The following is a 16304-nucleotide window of genomic DNA, read 5'->3' on the forward strand; positions in this document are numbered from 1 at the left end:
CTCCTCACTTCCGGCGGCCGGCCCTCGCGCGAGAGCACCGCTGCCGAGCCCGCCAGCGGGTTGCCGTGGTGACCCCGTGGCTCCGCTAGGTGGCAGTGTCTGTGAGTCACGCCCGCCGGGGTGCTGGTTGGTGCCCGGCTGTGCCGGCGGGGCGGCGGGCTCGCCTATGGGGCTGGGCAGAAGCAAACACAAACCCGGGAAAGGTAAAGGGCCGCCGGCCCGCTGTCGCTCTGGAGCGGCCGGCACCCGCGAGGGCTTGGGGTGTCGGGCGCCTGGCCCTTGCTACGCCCGAGCCCTCTCCTGAAGACCATGCCTCGGGAGCCCCTTCTTCCATGGAAACAGCCAGCGTGGGCAGATGGAATGACCCAAGTCTTTCAAGCTGCCTGTTTCATTCTGAACCAAAGCAGGCAACTGAAGAATAGTGGATCCATTGCCCTAGATTCAGTAAATCATAGTTCGAATTAATTATCCGTCTATTCCAGGTGAGGAGCAAAACAAGGGGTACGCCTATTCAGGCCCAAGGCCTACGGGAAGGTCGGTGAGCAGGCAGTCCCAGGACTCTGAGAAGCCACTAGACACTGCGCCTGCAGAGTGTCACTCTCAGAAGAAGGTGGCAGCCAAGCAGCAGTGCCTGTCACCTGAGCTGAAAGGTAGGCAGCTTCAGGGAGTTTGGGGATAGAGTCAACAGGAGCCAGAGTGAGGAATCCTGGCCACAGGGGTGATGGTGGGAGGGTTTAGGACCTTTCCATAGGAGGGGAAAGTCCAGAACTCTAGGTGGAAGCACGGGTTCGGGAAGGCTGAGGGAAGCTGCCAAGTGATTCGTGCATAGCAGAGGCAGAAGGGGTTAGTACAGACACCGAGCATGCCGCTGTTGTCCCGGAGGGTGGACATGCTGTGTGAGATGGGATGCAGAAGGAGCAGACCCTGGTGGGACGAAGGGCTGCCACAGTTCGGCAAATTTATTCACGTCGTCACAGCTTAGGGTGGCCAGACCTTTCCATGCGGCTGGGGGGTGAGGCCACAGAAGCAGCCAGAGGATGAAATCCCCTATCGGTTCCATCTCGTGGGTTAATGGAAATTAAAACAGGGGACATGTGATGGAGTTCACGCCCTGGAAAAATCTGTCTCCAGAATAAAGGGGCAGAGAGGAGACCTGTCACGTGTCACAGGCCCTCTGCTGTTACTGGGTAGGAGCTGATGAGGGAGTACCAGCTGGAATTACAAAGGATCCAGGAGGTGGATGAGTGGGACCTGCTATAGGACGGGATGTGGGGACATGGAGCCAGAAGGATGGTGGCAAGGACCACGAGATTGAGTCATTGCTGGGCCAGGAGGACCACTGTCAGTCTGGAGGGGAGAGAGGTTCAGACCGAAGCATATGTGGGGTCATGAAGGGCATGAGGGTATGGGGCTGGGGAACAAGGCCTGGACTTCAAATCCCAACACAGGGTGGAAGGTGGCAGGAGGGGCCCGAGGCCTCGGGGAGGTTTGGAGAATGCTCCCTGTCTGTCAAGAGGCTTTTGGCAACTTGTAATCCACAGGCTATTTTAAGTGGACTATTCCTAACCTTTTTTTTAAAGATTTTTTAAATTTATCTTTAGAGGGAAGGAGAGAAGGAGAGAAATATCAGTGTATGGTTACCTCTCGTGAGTCCCCTGCCAGGAACTGGCCTGCAACCCAGGCATGTGCCCTGACTGGGAATCGAACTGTGATCGTGTAGTTCGCAGGCCCGCGCTCAATCCACTGAGCTACGTCAGCCAGGGCTATTCCTAACCTTTTAAGTAGTTCTAATTTAGATAAAAAGATTACATAAGTCAATGTAAAAATTTTAACTCCCCAATTTAAATTATACAGAACACGATGGAAGCTTTGGCTTCATGATAAAAAGGAAGGACACTCTCAGCACCTAACGCAGGCCATGGTCATTCCCACTGGTTAGAAAGATCGAAGATCGGTTCAAGGGCTCTGGCCCCGATGCCTGCCCCTCCCTCTGCCACCAGCCTTGGGCAGGCGACGTAAACCTCCCTCCCCTCAGTTCCCTCCCCGCACAACTTCTGAAGCTTGTCGTGGGTCACTGTTCACTGTCATCACTCTGGCTCCGAATGGGCCACCTCTTGTCCTGTAAGGGGTTAGGTGGGGAGCAAAGTGCACCGCAAAGCGTTTTGGTGCAGATGCTCAGTGAGCAGTCTTCTGACTGTTGACACCCACAGACGTGCAGAGGCCTGAAGGGATGTGCCTCAAGCTGGAAGCCCCAGGGGTGGTGGCAGTGAAAGGCCTCCACTGTTGTGTGTTGTAACATTCAACATACTGAAGTTCTATGCATCCCTTGTGACCTTAACCATTTAAAAACCGACCGACATCAGAAATGTCCATTCCTACAGCACTCTGACCAGGTTCTTCACCAAGAGCTTTTACCAGATTTGGAGTCCTTTGGAAACTGTGCCTGGGCCTTCTCCACCTCTGGGGAGTGCCTGCCTTTCTGAGGCCTATCACCTGAGCCTTGGGCAGCGCCATGTCACTGAGGTGGGTGGCAGAAGTCTCCTACTTTCGTCCAAGAAACAGGGTGTTTAGTTTAAGCTTCAGATGTCCGTGTGCTGTTTTGACAGCCTTCGACCTTGCCTGTTTCTCCTGAATCCACATCTCCCTGTGCTGTGGCCCTAAGCCAGACACTGTCTGCTTTCCTAGGCTGAGTACTGGGTGTTTCCTTCCTTCTAGAGAAACCCGAGGCAACAGTCAGGCTGAGCAAGAAGAGCGCTGTCCTTCCACAGATCGTCATCAGCAGAGCCTCAAGTGAGACTCTCCTCAGCTACCACTCCAGCTCCAGTGGGAACGAGGAGCAAAAAACCATTAGGGAACAGGTGGAATGGGGCCCCTACGCCCGGCACAGGAACCCCAGCACCATCGATGCCTACACCTCACAAACCAAACAATAAACAGCCACCCTGAGTAGCTGTACCCCGTTCACGGTGCTCTACGTCTCAGCTGCAATGGCGGGAGGGCCATCCTGCAGGAGACGAGGGTCCCCTGTGTTGGCAGCTTGACTGAGGGCCAGAGCGACTCTTAAATGAATGAGTCACGCCCCCTGCTGGAATGGTGGCCTGTGCGGAGGGCTGAAGAGAGCAGGAGACAATTCGCCCTGACTCCCCGGGGCCGGTGGGGTCCTCACACACTCCGAGGAGGGTGTGGTGAGACCTGGTAGTTGTGGGGAATGAGGTGTCCCCCCCCTTGGAAAGAAGATGGGGCTCTGAGCACTGAACTTTACGGCCGAGAGGCTCCTAGCCCAGCTGTGACCTGGCCCAGGGTATTAAGAGTCCAGAATGAGAATGTGGAACAGGAGGTAGGGCCAATGTGTCCGCAGAACTTTGGAAGCAGCCTTGTCACCGCTGCCCCAGAAAGAGGAGAGTGGGGCTGACACTTCTAGTCTTTCTGGCTGTGAACGAGGGCATCCATCCAGGGGACCCCCAAGCTGTGTCCCACAGCCAGCTGTGCTCAGGTGCAACTGGAGAGAACACCCCACTGTGGCTGGTCTCACGTGTAGTCTGGTGGCACTGTGTTAGCTCTTAGTTTGCAGAATGGAAGCAAACTGTTCACAGTTCCTATTTTTGCCTATGAGGATTATGTTCCATTAGTATTAAATAGTGCAATTGACTTCCAATCAGTTCGTTTCAGTGTAACCTGAGAAACAAGAAGTCTCATACTGACATTATTTATTAACACATCATTAATATCCATATATTTCTTTTTTTTAAGATTTATTTATTTATTTATCTTAAGAGGGGAAGGGAAGGAGAGAGGGAGAGAAACATCAATGTATGGTTGCCTCTTGTGCATCCCCTGCTGGGAACTGGCCTGCAACCCAGGCATGTGCCCTGACTGGGAATCGAACCGCGATACTCTGGTTCGCAGGCCCAAGCTCAATCCATAATATCCATATATTTCTTAAAATATTTTTTTTTTATTTCTAGAGAGAGGGAAAGGGAGGGAGAAAGAGGGAGAGAAACATCAGTGTGTGGTTGCCTCTAACGTGCCCCCTACTGGGGATCTAGCCCTCAACCCAGGCATGTGCCCTGACTGGGAGTCCAACTGGTGACTTTTCTGTTCAATGTATTTACTTAGGCTTCTGCTACAGCTATGTGTACAGAGAAATCCAGCCCATACAAATGTGGGTCTGACCCCACAGAGTCCACAGGCCTTCCCTGCCCCGTGAAGCTCCTAGCAGCTGCTATGCTTCTGTTTTTGGACCTAGAGACTGCTCTCCCTGCCCTGCCCCGAGCGGCTTAATCTGAAAACTGTCCTGACCACAGTGCTGGTGCTCACCCCGGTGGTAGGCAGCTTGTGAACAAGTGGGCTGAGGCTGTCAGGGGAAGGGTCAAGGGACCTAGCAGTGCAGGTGGGCCCCCCTGGGGTGAACTCAAGAGGGCAAGGAGGACAGGCAGTTGCTGTGGGGCTTTTGGCAGTCAGTCACCTGGTGGGAAGTCTGGGAGGCAGGACGAGGGGCCTCCTCCTGGGCAACAGCTGAGGCTGACATCTGCGGGACAGGTGTCCTCACTGGAGAAGACTCCAGAGCTGGGCACAAATGGGTCGCCAGCCAGAACGACAGGGACCACAGGGTATGGGTTCCGGTGTGGGTGTTAGGGGACAGAAACACCTGGGTTTCATCCCATATTCTTATAAAACAGGCTCTGAAGGGCTAAGGATATGGTCAGAAAGCTCTTCCCTTTTGTGAACCCAACTGTCATACAAATACTTGTGTTTGGATTTTAATCAAAGTAAACAAAAATGCTTCCTGTTAGAAAGAAAGTACAGATGGGCAGTTCCAGACCAGTCACGGGGCGGAAGTACAATATGGAATATAGTCAATACTGCAATAACTATGGAGGGAGCCAGGTAGGTATCGGACATATCTGGGGCTCACTTCCTAAATAACATAAACATCTAACCACCGTGCTACACACCTGAAACTATTATAGTATTTTTTAAAAAGACTACAAAGATAGGGTGATTTATTAATTTAATCGGAAACAACGAATTTTTGATGCATTAATTTGATTAACTTCATAGTTAAGCAACGTCGTGACTTACGTTCACATTAATTGAGCACTGGCAGCGCGACCGAGCCCTCTGGTCGCCCAGCCCCTCCGCCCGCGCAGCTTCCACGCCGTCCGCCCCACCGGCCTCCTGTCTGCCCGTAGCCGCTACCCAAGCCCTGCCTCTGGGGGCCAGTCGCGCTCCGCGCTCGAGCTCGGAAGCTCACCTCTCGCAGTCGAGGGTGGCGCCCCGGTCCCGCGATCCCTGCGGCCGGCCGTCCTCCTCCGGCGGCCGTCAGTCAACGCTCCTGCGGAGTCAAGTGCCCGATTTAAAATTAAATAAGGCGCGAACCTCGATAGTCCAAGCGCGTTGAGGGATCTGAGTCTCCAGAGGTCTCCGGTTCCCTTGGTAACCATTGCAGAAGCCTGAACGCCCCCGGAAGTAAGGACGCGCCTGCGCCGAGCAGCCGTCTGTTTCTTCGCACCCGGGAAGCGGGTTCCACGCTCAGCATGGGCGACCCGGAGCCGGAGGCAGAGCAGATCCGTCTGAAGTGTATCCGTAAGGAAGGCTTCTTCACGGTGCCTCCAGAACACAGGGTGCGATCTGGGGGTCGCTCGGGGTGGACCCACCCTCGCCGGCGGCAGGGCGGGGCCGAAACGCTCTGAGCCCTCAGTGTCGTGCTACGGCGCCGTGGTTTCCGGCATGGGCGGGAACTAGAGTCCCACAACCCTTCTCGGCAGGCCGGGAAGCCGAGGCCGTCGGCAGGGCGGGGAGGGGCGGGGGGGCGGGGTGCCGGGGCGGGCGCGGGGGTGGGCCCCGTTCCTGGCGTGGAGCCGGGGTCCCTGTCCTCAGAGAGCAGTTAGACACACTCCGACCAGGACAGTGCAACGTGCACAAAAGCAGGTGTTTCAGGACAAAAGTACCGTCATTTCAGAGAGAGAATGGTTTTCACTGGGGGGTAGGATTTGGGCACAGAAATGAGAAAGCCAGACTGAGCGAGTGGCAGGAGCAAAGTCACAGGAGAGAGAATGAGGATGGGAGTCTGGTGGGAAAGGGAGGTGGCGGTCATGGGCGGGTCCTCAGCCCAGGCCACTTGGTTCTCCAGGAAAGGAACAACCTGGAGGGTAAGGACTGGTGCGAGAAGCCTAGAGTCAGAGGGGTGCTGTCAGAATTGGAATTTTCCGGGTGTGCTGCTTAGACACAGGAAGAGCGCACGTTCTGCACATCTTGAAGGCGTGTCAGTGTGCAAGCTGTCCACCGGTGCAGAGCAACCCCAGAATTGAGTGGCCGGGTGCAGGGCTTCATTCCTTCCTCCCTCAACTTTCCAGAGACAGGCAGCTGTTTTCCACAGGGTGGGCCAAGCACCCAGGTTGTCCCTTGTTGGCCAGAATTTAGTCATACGGTCATACTAGCTGTAAGGGAGGCTGGGGAGTGGCCACCAGCTGTGGCTGCCTGCCACTGAGCAGTGTTTCATAGCTGCAGGAAGAAGCCCTGCCTGCCTCCTAGGGACAGAGGCGTTGCCACTCTGGCTGGCGGATGCTTCATGAGGACCTCGAAGCTTTCGCCACCTGCAGAGCATCATTTAGACCAGTGTGCTCGGGGCACTTCCTGTGGCACTGGAACCGTCCTGCTTTCTGCACCGTCTGCTTTGTGGTCCCCCTGAGCTGCATGGGGCTGTTGAACCCGGCTCACAGGGCTGGCAATGCAGCTGAGGGAGTGAGCGCTTCACTTGAACCACAGCTGCTGGCGAGTTAGGCAGCCCGTGCTGGACCATGGGATTGGAAGGCAGCAGTTGGGCCGTCTGTGATGTTACGTTCAAAGCGTCTGGCCCAGTGTCACCGTACCTTTTTCCTCATCTGAAAAGCCCAAGTGTGTGGTTAGCTTGCTGTCTGGGGACTGGGACGTAGGTGGTACCAATGAAGTGTGAAACACCACCTTCGGCCGCTTTCTCTTTCAGCTGGGACGGTGCCGGAGCGTGAAGGAGTTTGAGAAGCTGAATCGCATCGGGGAAGGGACCTACGGCATAGTGTGTGAGTGGCTGAGATGGGGGCGCCAGAGCTCGGGAAAGTCCGGCGGTGGCTGTGCTGGAGCTAGAGGAGCCAGGGCAGCCACTGGCACAGGTGACTGTCTGTCTGAATGACCACACACTGCTTGCGGCTCCCTCACTGCAGCAGCTGGCACTGCAGCCGCGGCAACACAGAGGCACACCCCACCGCTAAGCACTGGGAAGCCTCACAAACCAGCACAACGCCTCCAGGAGCCATCTTTGTGCAGAATGGGGACTGTTTTTTCTAGGTGAAGTGCCTGGTTTTGTGTTAGGATGTGGTCACAACAGGTCACCAAGCAGTGGTCTGCATGCTGACCTAAGAGGGAACCCTCCAGGGAGTGTCTCACAACCAGGCAGCCTGTACCCAGCGCAAACAGAGCCTGTGTCCAGTGGGGCCATGCGTATTGGCTTCACAGAGTGAGACTGAGTGGCACTGGGCACCTGGCTGTCCAAGGAAAAGAGGAAGGGAAGCCCCGGGTGTCAGGGGAGGCCTCTGCGTGTCACGAGGATGTATGGTTGGGGGTGGGCTGGACTCCATCACGGTTCAGTTTTTGTCCCAGATCGGGCCCGGGACACGCAGACAGATGAGATTGTGGCCCTGAAGAAAGTGCGGATGGACAAGGAGAAGGATGGTGAGTAGGGTGGGGGCGCCAGGCCCCTTCCAGCGCAGAGTGGAGGGGCAGAAACGTGCAGGGTGCCTGCGCCCCCACCCTGTAGGCTGCAGTCCCTGTCCTCTGTCTCCCTAAGCTTCTACCTCAGCTCCAGGCTCTCAGCCCACATGGGGCCTTCCGTGCCCAAGGCCTGGCAGGCAGCCCCTGTGTGCCAGCCTCCGCCCCTCCCTGGCTGCCTGGGCGGATAGGCCCTGCCCTGCTCATCACGGACCTGTCCTACACAGTGACCTGTGCAAAGAGCCATTGCCTAGCATTTGAGGAAGGAAAGGTTCAAGATGCTTGTTGGCATGGCCTTGAGTCTCCCTGAGCCAGCGGCTGAGCCCCAGCAGTGGTAGGGTGGGGTCACTGCAGCCTGACATGGGATTGGGTGCAGGGGCCCTGTCTGAGCGGCAGGCTCACTGAGGTGCATCCGACTGCAGGGGTCCCCATCAGCAGCCTCCGTGAGATCACGCTGCTCCTCCGCCTCCGCCACCCAAATATCGTGGAGCTGAAGGAGGTGGTTGTGGGAAACCACCTGGAGAGGTGAACAGTCTGCCGGGCCCTGCGGAGCCCACTGCCTAGCCCCACCGGGGAGGAGGGGGAGGTGGTAGGTGGCTTCCCCTTTGTCCTTCCAGCATCTTCCTGGTGATGGGCTACTGTGAGCAGGACCTGGCCAGCCTTCTGGAGAACATGCCAACACCCTTCTCCGAAGCCCAGGTGCTCAGGGTTGGGGGTGTCCAGGGGCGGCTTTCACAGGCCCTTTTCCAGCACGTTTGTGTCAAATAGGGCTCCCCCTGAGTGTCTGGCTCTCTGTGCAGGTCAAGTGCATTGTGCTGCAGGTGCTGCGGGGCCTCCACTACCTCCACCAGAACTTCATCATTCACAGGTGGGGCCCTGGGGGCCTGGGGGCGGGCCGGGCCTCAGGCACTGGTGCTGGTTCTTAACATGGAGAAGTGTGGCCACCAGTACTGACCACAGGTTCCAGTGCGTCACCGCCCCGGGGTCCCGGACGGGAGCAGCAGTAGATGCGGCTCAGCGCAGCCAGGGGCTGTTAGTGCTCAGCCTCCCCTTTGGGGAGCAGGTGGTGTGAGTGCCATCGAGGCCCCGAGAACCAACCCCTGGTCTTGTAGCTGACGCAGGAGAGGCTGGGCCTGGGGCGTGGGACGGCGGAGCCCAGAGCAGGGCTGTGCGGATAGCGGCTCCACGTGCTTGGCGGCCGTCCTGGCCTGGCCCTGCTCTTTCTCTGAAAGTTCCTGGTGGGGGCGGGGGCGGGGGCGGAGGGGGGGTGTCCCTGCTGCCACCTGCTTGTGCTGCCTGCTCGTGTTTGAAAAGTCCCCATAGGAGGGGGTGTGGGACGGCGTTCTGAGTGTCTCTGGGATGATGATGAGCAGACCACCGCGTGCAGCCCACTTCCTGGGGACCCTCACACCCCCCCTTCTGTCACAGGGACCTGAAGGTTTCCAACTTGCTCATGACCGACAAGGGCTGTGTGAAGACAGGTAGGTATGGGGGCTGGCTCCAAGGCAGTATCTCTGTGCAGGCCCCCTGCGGGGGGTGAGCAGAATTGTCCTTACATGCACCCTAAAGGCTCAGCAGGGGCCTCTCACTGGGTGACACACCTCCCTCCTGTCTCTTGGCCTGTCACAGCGGATTTTGGCCTGGCCCGGGCCTATGGCATCCCTGTGAAGCCAATGACACCCAAGGTGGTCACTCTGTGGTGAGTCCCTGGGGACCAGCATGCTGCTGGGGGGCGGTGGCTGAGGCTGGGTCTGGGGTGGCTCCCCAGCAGTGGGGCGCCCGGCCTGGCTCAGAGCCGCCTCTGGGGTGGGAGGTGGTCGCTGCCCTGCCTGAAGAGGGGTAGGGGAGCACTGGCGTCAGGCGCCTCCTGCCATGTGTTCTGCAGCCCTGGGAATGGCACGGGAGGACCGCGGGCCCCACCCTGGGCCCAGAGCTGTCTGTGTGTCTCTGGGGGCCTGCAGTGACAGCGGTCCCCACAGTGCTGCTGTTCTGGGCAGAGCTGCATGGGAGGGGGTGAGGCCGGTGGCCTGTGGGAGGGCCCCGCAGACCACTGTGCCCCATGGAGGCCCAGGAAGGGCCAGGCGTGAGGTGGGGTGCTTCTGTTTGCAGGTACCGAGCCCCCGAGCTGCTGCTGGGGTCCTGCACGCAGACCACCAGTATCGACATGTGGTGAGATGGGGCAGGGGTAGGAGGGCAGGTCTTGTGAGGCCTTCGGGGACAGAATGGGCTGGCATCTGTGCTCCAGCTCCCAGGACGTGGGGTCCCGGGAGGAAGCAAGGACACAGCACATGGGGGCCGTGGCACCATGGTCCCTAGAACAGAGGCCCTGTTCTCGTGGTCACCAGGGGGGCCTGTGGGACCCCATCATGTGGCCACCCCATTGTGACACCTGCTGGAGCTCGGCCTGTCCTCTGACCCCTCAGGGGGCCACGGGGGAGGGGCACTGCCAGGTGTGTGAGGGAGGTCCTCCTCTGCCCCGCAGGGCCCTGGGCTGTGTCCTGGCCGAGTTGCTGGCCCACAAGCCCCTCCTCCCCGGCACATCTGAGATCCACCAGGTGGACCTGATTGTGCAGCTGCTGGGGACGCCCAGTGAGAACATCTGGCCGGTGAGTGCCCAGGCCCCACCCTCACCCCGCCTGGCCTACCCCACGCTTCAGCCCCTGTGTCCTGCAGGGCTTCTCTAAGCTGCCGCTGGCCAGCCAGTACAGCCTGAGGAAGCAGCCGTACAACAACCTGAAGCACAAGTTCCCCTGGCTCTCGGAGGCCGGCCTGCGCCTGCTGAACCTGCTCTTCATGTACGACCCCAAGAAAAGGTGCTGGCCCCGAGGGGGCGGGGGCACCTTCCACCCAAGCCCTCTGAAGAGGGTCTCTCAGATCAGAGGCTAAGCTGGCCCCTCCTCAGACATGTGCCCAGGTCTGGTGACCTCTGCCCACTCAGGGCACAGAGCCCATCCTGAGGGTCCCCTTGGTGTCTGGGCCCTGGCCCTCCCTTCCCACCCGCCCTTCTGTCGTTGTTGGGAAACAGAAATCAGGGCCACCCCATCAGGATGGGTGTGAGGGCAATGGGCCCGCGCAGGGCTCAGGGCCGCGCTGACAGCAGCTGTCCTACAGGGCGACGGCCGGGGACTGCCTGGAGAGCTCCTACTTCAAGGAGAAGCCCCTGCGTGAGTCCCCAAGACCCTCAGGCTCAGCCTGCAGAACTGTGGGCTAGTGACTTTCTGTCCACTCTGTGACCTTCTGGAGGGTGTGGGGACAGCCTCTGGGAGCTCCTCCAGCTGTCATCCTGGGATGGGAGGTGGCCCCCAGCCCAGACCTGTCCAGGTGGGGTACTGACCCTGAGCAGTAGCAACTGGGCCCTGGCCACAGATGCTCTCTGTGGGTTGCAGCACTGGAGGAGAGGGGTCTGGGGGTAGGCCTGGGGCCTGTTGTGAATGTAGGGTGGGGCTCAGACCTCCTGCCTGGTGCTGACAGTCCCCTCTCTGCAGCCTGTGAGCCGGAGCTCATGCCCACCTTCCCTCACCACCGCAACAAGCGGGCCACCCCAGCCACTTCCGAGAGCCAGAGCAAGCGCTGCAGGCCCTGACCACTGGAAGCCCCTGCCTGCCAGGCCAACAGGCTCCCAGGATGCAGCTTGACCCTTTGCTGGACTCACCAGCCACTTCAGCTGACCGCACGGGTTCCTGCTGCCTCCACCCACCACTGCCCCAGAACCAGGGGGTGATGCTGGTGGTGCAACCCTGGGCTGGCCCCACCTGGCCTGCGCTGGCACCCCCTGGTGGCCTCACTGGGTCTTGCCTACTGCCATGCCCTTGGCTTGTAGAAGCTCCAGAGCACTTTGGGCTCATCTCAGAGGATGTTGCTAGCTTAGTGTATGCAAGCTCTCAGGGATGCTGTGCCCTCTTTTGGTCACCACGGTCTTCCCAGACCAGGGAGAAGCTATGGTGACCCCCGAGCAGGGCTGGCGGGACCCAGTGACCAAGGTCTGGGCTGTGACCACTGAGGCACCAGAGCAAGGCCCTGGGCTGGGGGCTGAGCCCCAAAAGGGAGCCGCACGGTTGGAACAACAGGAACTCAGAGATAAAAGCTCTCCTGACAGACGCAGGCAGGTCCCGTGTCCTTTAATGGGCTTGAGGCCCTGTCCTGGGAGGACAGGAGCTGGGAAGGAGAGGGTGGGCGCAGATACCAGGCCAGCCAGCCAGCCACCCACCAGTCCAATGGATAAGTGGTTCCTGGAACCCGGGAAAGGGCTGCCCCTGCCTGCCTTGGCCTTGGAGCCCAGCCAAGTGCTGACTGTGGGGCCCGGGTGGGTTTCATGGGAAGCTGAGTGCTGGTGCCCCAAGTGGCCTCACAGCCCCAGGCTCCATCAGCCCTGCTGCTGCTGCTGCCCAGGACCCAGAGCTCCGGGCACCTCCATGCCCTGATGGGAGGTCCAGTCACTTCTCTGCCCATGGGGCCAGCTTTTCCCCCATGGCTGAGCCTGGGCAGGTCAGCCATGCACCTGGCAGAGTCCTCAGAGCTCAGGCTCAGTGTCACCTCCACGTCCCCTGGGACACTGGGAGGAGGTGGCATCTCCTAGGCCACAACCTGCAGGGAGCAAGTCAAGAATTCCAAGCTGACTGCCAGGCCCCTACTGTGTCAGGGGGGAGGGCCCTTCCTGGGGACAGGAAGGGGATGGCTCCTCCTCCAGCACATTTGGGTCTGGGTCTGGGTGGTGAGGCAGGGGGAGAGGGGGCAAGGGCTTTTCCTGGAAGCAAGAGCTCACCCCCTGCCTGTGCGCCTGGGCTCTCCACACCCCAGCCCCTGCTGTGCCCAGTACTCTCCTCGTGTCCAGGGCAGCAGTGGCCCAGGCCTGACGAGGGACGAGAGCCAGAGAAGCACCATGGAAACACTTGGAAAGCCCTGGGCCAGGGGCCTGGCCAGGCAGGCCTACGGCCGGGCCCCAGGGCTATCATACAGCAGGGTGTCCACCTCCGCCCGCTGGAGCCACAGGCGCTGCTGTGTGTCGCCCAGCAGTGTGTGCAGCTCGTGGCCCCGACGGCAGGTGGGCAGGGCTGCGCAATGGACAGTGTGCAGCTGGCGGCACGTGTGGCAGCAGAGGGCAGGCAGGACGCCAGGGGCCAGGCAGCTGTGTGCCTGGTAACCCGGGGACTCGGGGACGGGCTCATGTGTGTGCTGGGGGCTGGGGCTCCCGGGGCTCCCGGGGCCTTGTGGGGCAGCCCGGTGCCTAGGCTGACTTAGCCGCTCTCGATGCAGGGACAGGAAAAATGCCTCCGGCTCTTGCTCTTCCTCCTCCAAGGCTCCTTGGGGTGGGCTGCTGGTCCGCTGTGGCACCGCAGCCTCCTCCAGGGGCTCCCAGGCCTCCCCGCCAGTGCCCCACAGCCGGGCACTCTGCTCCCAGGGCAGAGGCCGGTAGGCAGCCTCCGGGGAGGGTGAGCTCGGGCCTGGAGAGGGCTCTCCGTACAGGCTGGCCTCCTCTGAGCTCTCGTCCTCCGGCAAGTCCCGGTACAGGTCCAGCTGGGCCTGGAACCTAGCTGGGGAGCTCCGAGGGGGCAGGGGCGGTGGCTCTTCCCGGGCCAGCCTCTGCTGCAGCCATGCCACGCAGGAGTTCACATCCACACTGGCCCGCCGCGCCTGCAGCAGCACCTCGGCCGGCAGCATGCTGGTCCCCAGCTGCGCCAGCACCTCTCCCAGGATCTCACACTCCAGCCGCAGGGCAAAGCAGCCCAGGGCCACCTGCACCAGCTGGCAGGCAGGTGGTGGGGCAGTGACCATGAGGCAGTGGTTGTCCCCGGGCATGTAGCCCATCTTCTGGAAGCTCTGGACGAGGAGGTCCTCTGACAGCACGCCCTTCAGCACATGTACGTAGCCCCCCGAGAATGTCTGCAAGAATGTCTGCAGTCAGTGGCAGCCCCAGGCCACCACCCCCCCCTCGGCTGGTGCCAGGTGACCAGAGCTTGGCTGACACGAAGGGCCACCTCCAGCCCGGACTCACTGACTGAGGCAGCCCCCCCCCATCACCATAGTTTAAGAAGTGAGTACATTCTTCTGGCTCCTCAGAACAAGACAAAGAGCCCCACGCTGAGAACTCGCTGCCTTCCGGCTACAGGGGGTGAGAGCTTTCTGGGCTACAAACGGGGAGCAACTAGTACACGTGTCAGGATGGGACCCCAGGAGCGCGCCTCCACCCCCAGCTGCTGTCAGAGCCTCCCGGTGAGCTCTGCGAGGCTCAGCCGAGTGCAGGCTCCAGACCCAGGGCTCTGCCTTCCCCTCACAACGAACGGACCTTTAACTGGGCTGTTCTGTCCACTTGGGAAGTTGCTTCGGAGAAATTGGGAGGCTGGCCCAAAGCCACATGGCCAGGAGACAGAACCAGACTTGCCCAGGGGCACCTCAAGCCCCGGGGCAGGCCCTGCATGCCCCCTACCCACCCCTTGCCCTCTGAACAGATGAATAAAAGCCCTACGACCTCAGACCAGCTGGGGTCCTCCCTGAGCAGCCGGCTCCAGAGCTCACCACCCCAAGGAGGCTGCCGCTGCCATGGCGACCGGCAGAGGCATTTCGCCCACATGCCCAGTGACATCATCACCTTCCCACTCATCTAAATTAAGCAAGGGGCCTGCCCCCTCCTGCTGGTGGCAGCTCACCTATAGAGGCCAGTTCACACCCTCTGTACCTGGGCTGAGCGTGAAAGAGGCCCATGCCCAGTGTGGCCCCCCAGCCCTGGCTGCTTCACTAAGGTGCACCGACCTGGCTTCGTTCTCCATAAATGGGACCCAGCCCACATCCAGGATGGTTAGGGTGACCATGGACTCTCAAGGGCCTCCCGTGCACCTGACCTAGGATTCTTTATGGCAACTGGGGCCGCAGAGACACTTTGGGGAGGGCAGTGACGGAAGCTTTACAGGGCAGGGTGCCCTCAGTGCACTCTGAACCCTGAACCCGCCGGGCCAAGGGCACCTGAAATCCCCAGCCCCGATGCCTGCCCAAGGAAGCCGCCTCAGCCGGGCACCCACCTTGATGGTGGTGAACTCCTTCCTCCAGGGCAGCAAGTACAGGTGCACAGCGGCCAGCTCCAGCAGCTCGAAGGCGCGGGCCAGGCCGCGCAGCGCCGGGGCCAGGTCGGCGCGGCCCCACAGGCCGTCAGTGAGCAGCGCTAGCGCGTCGTCCTGCAGCGCCCCGTGCAGGTCAAAGTCTTCCACTAGGATCTGCCAGAGCACCGCGCGCAGCGTCGGGTCCCCGCACACGCCCGCGCGCCCGCGCCGCAACTCGCGCTCCAGGCACAGTCGGTAGTCCTCCGACAGCGAGCGGCTGCCCATCCTGGCGGTGGGGTAGGGCTTTAGGAACCAGAGCCCACTCCCGCCGGCCGGGTGCCCCGAGACCACACCCGGCATTCCAGGCCAGGCTCCAGACCCGCGAACTCGCCACCCCGGTACCTACAAGCCACCCCCTTCCTGGAGATGCGCCCCACCCCGCCAGCTGAGTCCCCAATCCCAAGCAGAGCACCCCTCGCCACCAGATGTTGCCACGGAGCCCGTGGGCGACCCCACTACCTGTTCGTCCCCAAGGGTTCCCTAGCGCGCGCTGCTCAGCTCCGGCCTGTCCCCACCAGGGCGCTTCCGCCAGGAGCCAGCTCCGCCCCTCGGCCTTGGCGGTGACGCTCAGGGTGGGACTTGAATCAGGCACCGCCCCCTCAGCTAACAGGAGCCTAGAGGGGCGTACCCGGGGGCGTGGTCTTCCCCTCCCCCCCTTGGGCGGAGCCTGTTTGGGGACCTCCCTCCCGAGCACTGGTGCTTGCACCTGTCAGACCACCTGCCTCCACCTCCCTCCTCTGTCTCAGGCGCCGGTGCCATTCGGGGCCAATCCCTCGCTGAAGATGCGGACAGAGCGGGAGTCCTGTCGTAAATGGGCGGTGCGTCCCAATGGCACGTCCACCAAGGAGGCCCAGGGCTCGGACTGCTGCTCCCCGCTGTCTCCGGCTGGGCCCTCGGGAGTGGTCCTCTTGAAGGAGCTCGTCTTGAACCCGCCCGGCTGGGAGCCAGACGCAGGGCGGGGCTCCCCTCTGACGGCAGGGGACCCTCCGCCCTACCTGGCAGGGTGAGTTGGGTGGGCAGGTGCGGCCCTCTCCGTCCCTGAGGCGCTGGTGGGCAGGGGACCGCAGCCCTCACAGGACCCTGGGAGGAGAGCAGCCCCAGGTGCCCAGTGGCCTCGAAAGCTGGCCTGCTGGGCTCATGCCCAGCTCCATCACCAAGAGCCTTCTGCTGGAGAAGGCACCTCACCCCAGGCAGTGAACGGGCAGAAGGCCCGGGGCACTGTCTGCCCCGGTAAACGCCTGACCCTCTGGTTGCTGTTTTGTGAGAGCATTTCCCTAAGAACCTGAGCACCGCTCCCGTGCCCAGATCTGCTGTGGATGGGCCCGCATCACCCACCTCTGGACACCCAGATTGCTGCAGCCCCTCCTTCCTTGGCACAGACTGCCCATGAGGGCCCCCCCCCCCGCTCTCTCCTCTCCTAGAGTTGCAGGAACCTCCGCTCAGGGGCCCACACACGTCTGCATTCTGGAG

General features: G+C 60.8%; 3 protein-coding genes across 10 annotated transcripts; 2 read left to right on the top strand and 1 right to left on the bottom strand.

The window, feature by feature from the left end:
- Positions 1–113: 113 nt before the first annotated feature.
- Positions 114–2967, top strand: SPATA33 (spermatogenesis associated 33). The gene is made up of 3 exons (XM_037066450.1): positions 114–203; positions 483–650; positions 2716–2967. The coding sequence occupies exons 1-3, from the start codon at positions 167–169 to the stop codon at positions 2931–2933; spliced, it is 423 nt and encodes a 140-aa protein (XP_036922345.1). The 5' UTR covers positions 114–166; the 3' UTR covers positions 2934–2967.
- On the top strand, positions 561–11842 carry CDK10 (cyclin dependent kinase 10). Of its 7 annotated transcripts, none has more exons than XM_037066447.1 (13): positions 561–650; positions 6986–7058; positions 7636–7707; positions 8166–8268; positions 8361–8442; positions 8544–8611; positions 9172–9224; positions 9373–9442; positions 9853–9912; positions 10226–10349; positions 10417–10556; positions 10855–10907; positions 11229–11842. In XM_037066447.1, exons 3-13 carry the CDS (start codon positions 7689–7691, stop codon positions 11324–11326), a joined length of 870 nt encoding a protein of 289 aa, XP_036922342.1. In that variant the 5' UTR covers positions 561–650; positions 6986–7058; positions 7636–7688; the 3' UTR covers positions 11327–11842. The 7 variants fall into 7 exon arrangements, with proteins under 7 accessions (XP_036922342.1, XP_036922337.1, XP_036922341.1 ...); XM_037066442.1 differs by lacking the exon at positions 561–650 and adding an exon at positions 5514–5624 and having other exon boundaries at positions 11229–11841; XM_037066446.1 differs by lacking the exon at positions 561–650 and adding an exon at positions 5842–6152 and having other exon boundaries at positions 10443–10538; positions 11229–11319.
- Positions 11843–11987: 145 nt separating this feature from the next.
- SPATA2L (spermatogenesis associated 2 like) lies at positions 11988–15437 on the bottom strand. 2 transcript variants are annotated; one of them, XM_037066439.1, is made up of 3 exons: positions 15294–15437; positions 14757–15060; positions 11988–13623 (listed from the first exon to the last, which is right to left on the bottom strand). In XM_037066439.1, the coding sequence occupies exons 2-3, from the start codon at positions 15057–15059 to the stop codon at positions 12670–12672; spliced, it is 1257 nt and encodes a 418-aa protein (XP_036922334.1). In that variant the 5' UTR covers position 15060; positions 15294–15437; the 3' UTR covers positions 11988–12669. The 2 variants fall into 2 exon arrangements, with proteins under 2 accessions (XP_036922334.1, XP_036922333.1); XM_037066438.1 differs by lacking the exon at positions 15294–15437 and having other exon boundaries at positions 14757–15259.
- Between the last annotated feature and the right edge of the window lie 867 nt (positions 15438–16304).

This window comes from Sturnira hondurensis, unplaced genomic scaffold, assembly GCF_014824575.4.
Source record: "Sturnira hondurensis isolate 20B ecotype Veracruz unplaced genomic scaffold, ASM1482457v3 Scaffold0016617, whole genome shotgun sequence".
In the NCBI taxonomy this organism is placed as follows: Eukaryota; Metazoa; Chordata; class Mammalia; order Chiroptera; family Phyllostomidae; genus Sturnira; species Sturnira hondurensis.

Coding starts and splice junctions, on each gene's coding strand:
- CDK10 (XM_037066441.1), top strand. CDS start 6,057: ATGAGGATGGGAGTCTGGTGGGAAAGGGAGGTGGCGGTCATGGGCGGG. Junction 6,153..6,985: donor GGAAAGGAACAACCTGGAGG/GTAAGGACTGGT, acceptor TTTCTCTTTCAG/CTGGGACGGTGCCGGAGCGT. Junction 10,908..11,228: donor CTTCAAGGAGAAGCCCCTGC/GTGAGTCCCCAA, acceptor CCCTCTCTGCAG/CCTGTGAGCCGGAGCTCATG.
- SPATA2L (XM_037066438.1), bottom strand. CDS start 15,134: ATGCCGGGTGTGGTCTCGGGGCACCCGGCCGGCGGGAGTGGGCTCTGG. Junction 13,624..14,756: donor AGGAGTTCACCACCATCAAG/GTGGGTGCCCGG, acceptor ACATTCTTGCAG/ACATTCTCGGGGGGCTACGT.
- SPATA33 (XM_037066450.1), top strand. CDS start 167: ATGGGGCTGGGCAGAAGCAAACACAAACCCGGGAAAG. Junction 204..482: donor CAAACACAAACCCGGGAAAG/GTAAAGGGCCGC, acceptor CGTCTATTCCAG/GTGAGGAGCAAAACAAGGGG. Junction 651..2,715: donor CCTGTCACCTGAGCTGAAAG/GTAGGCAGCTTC, acceptor CCTTCCTTCTAG/AGAAACCCGAGGCAACAGTC.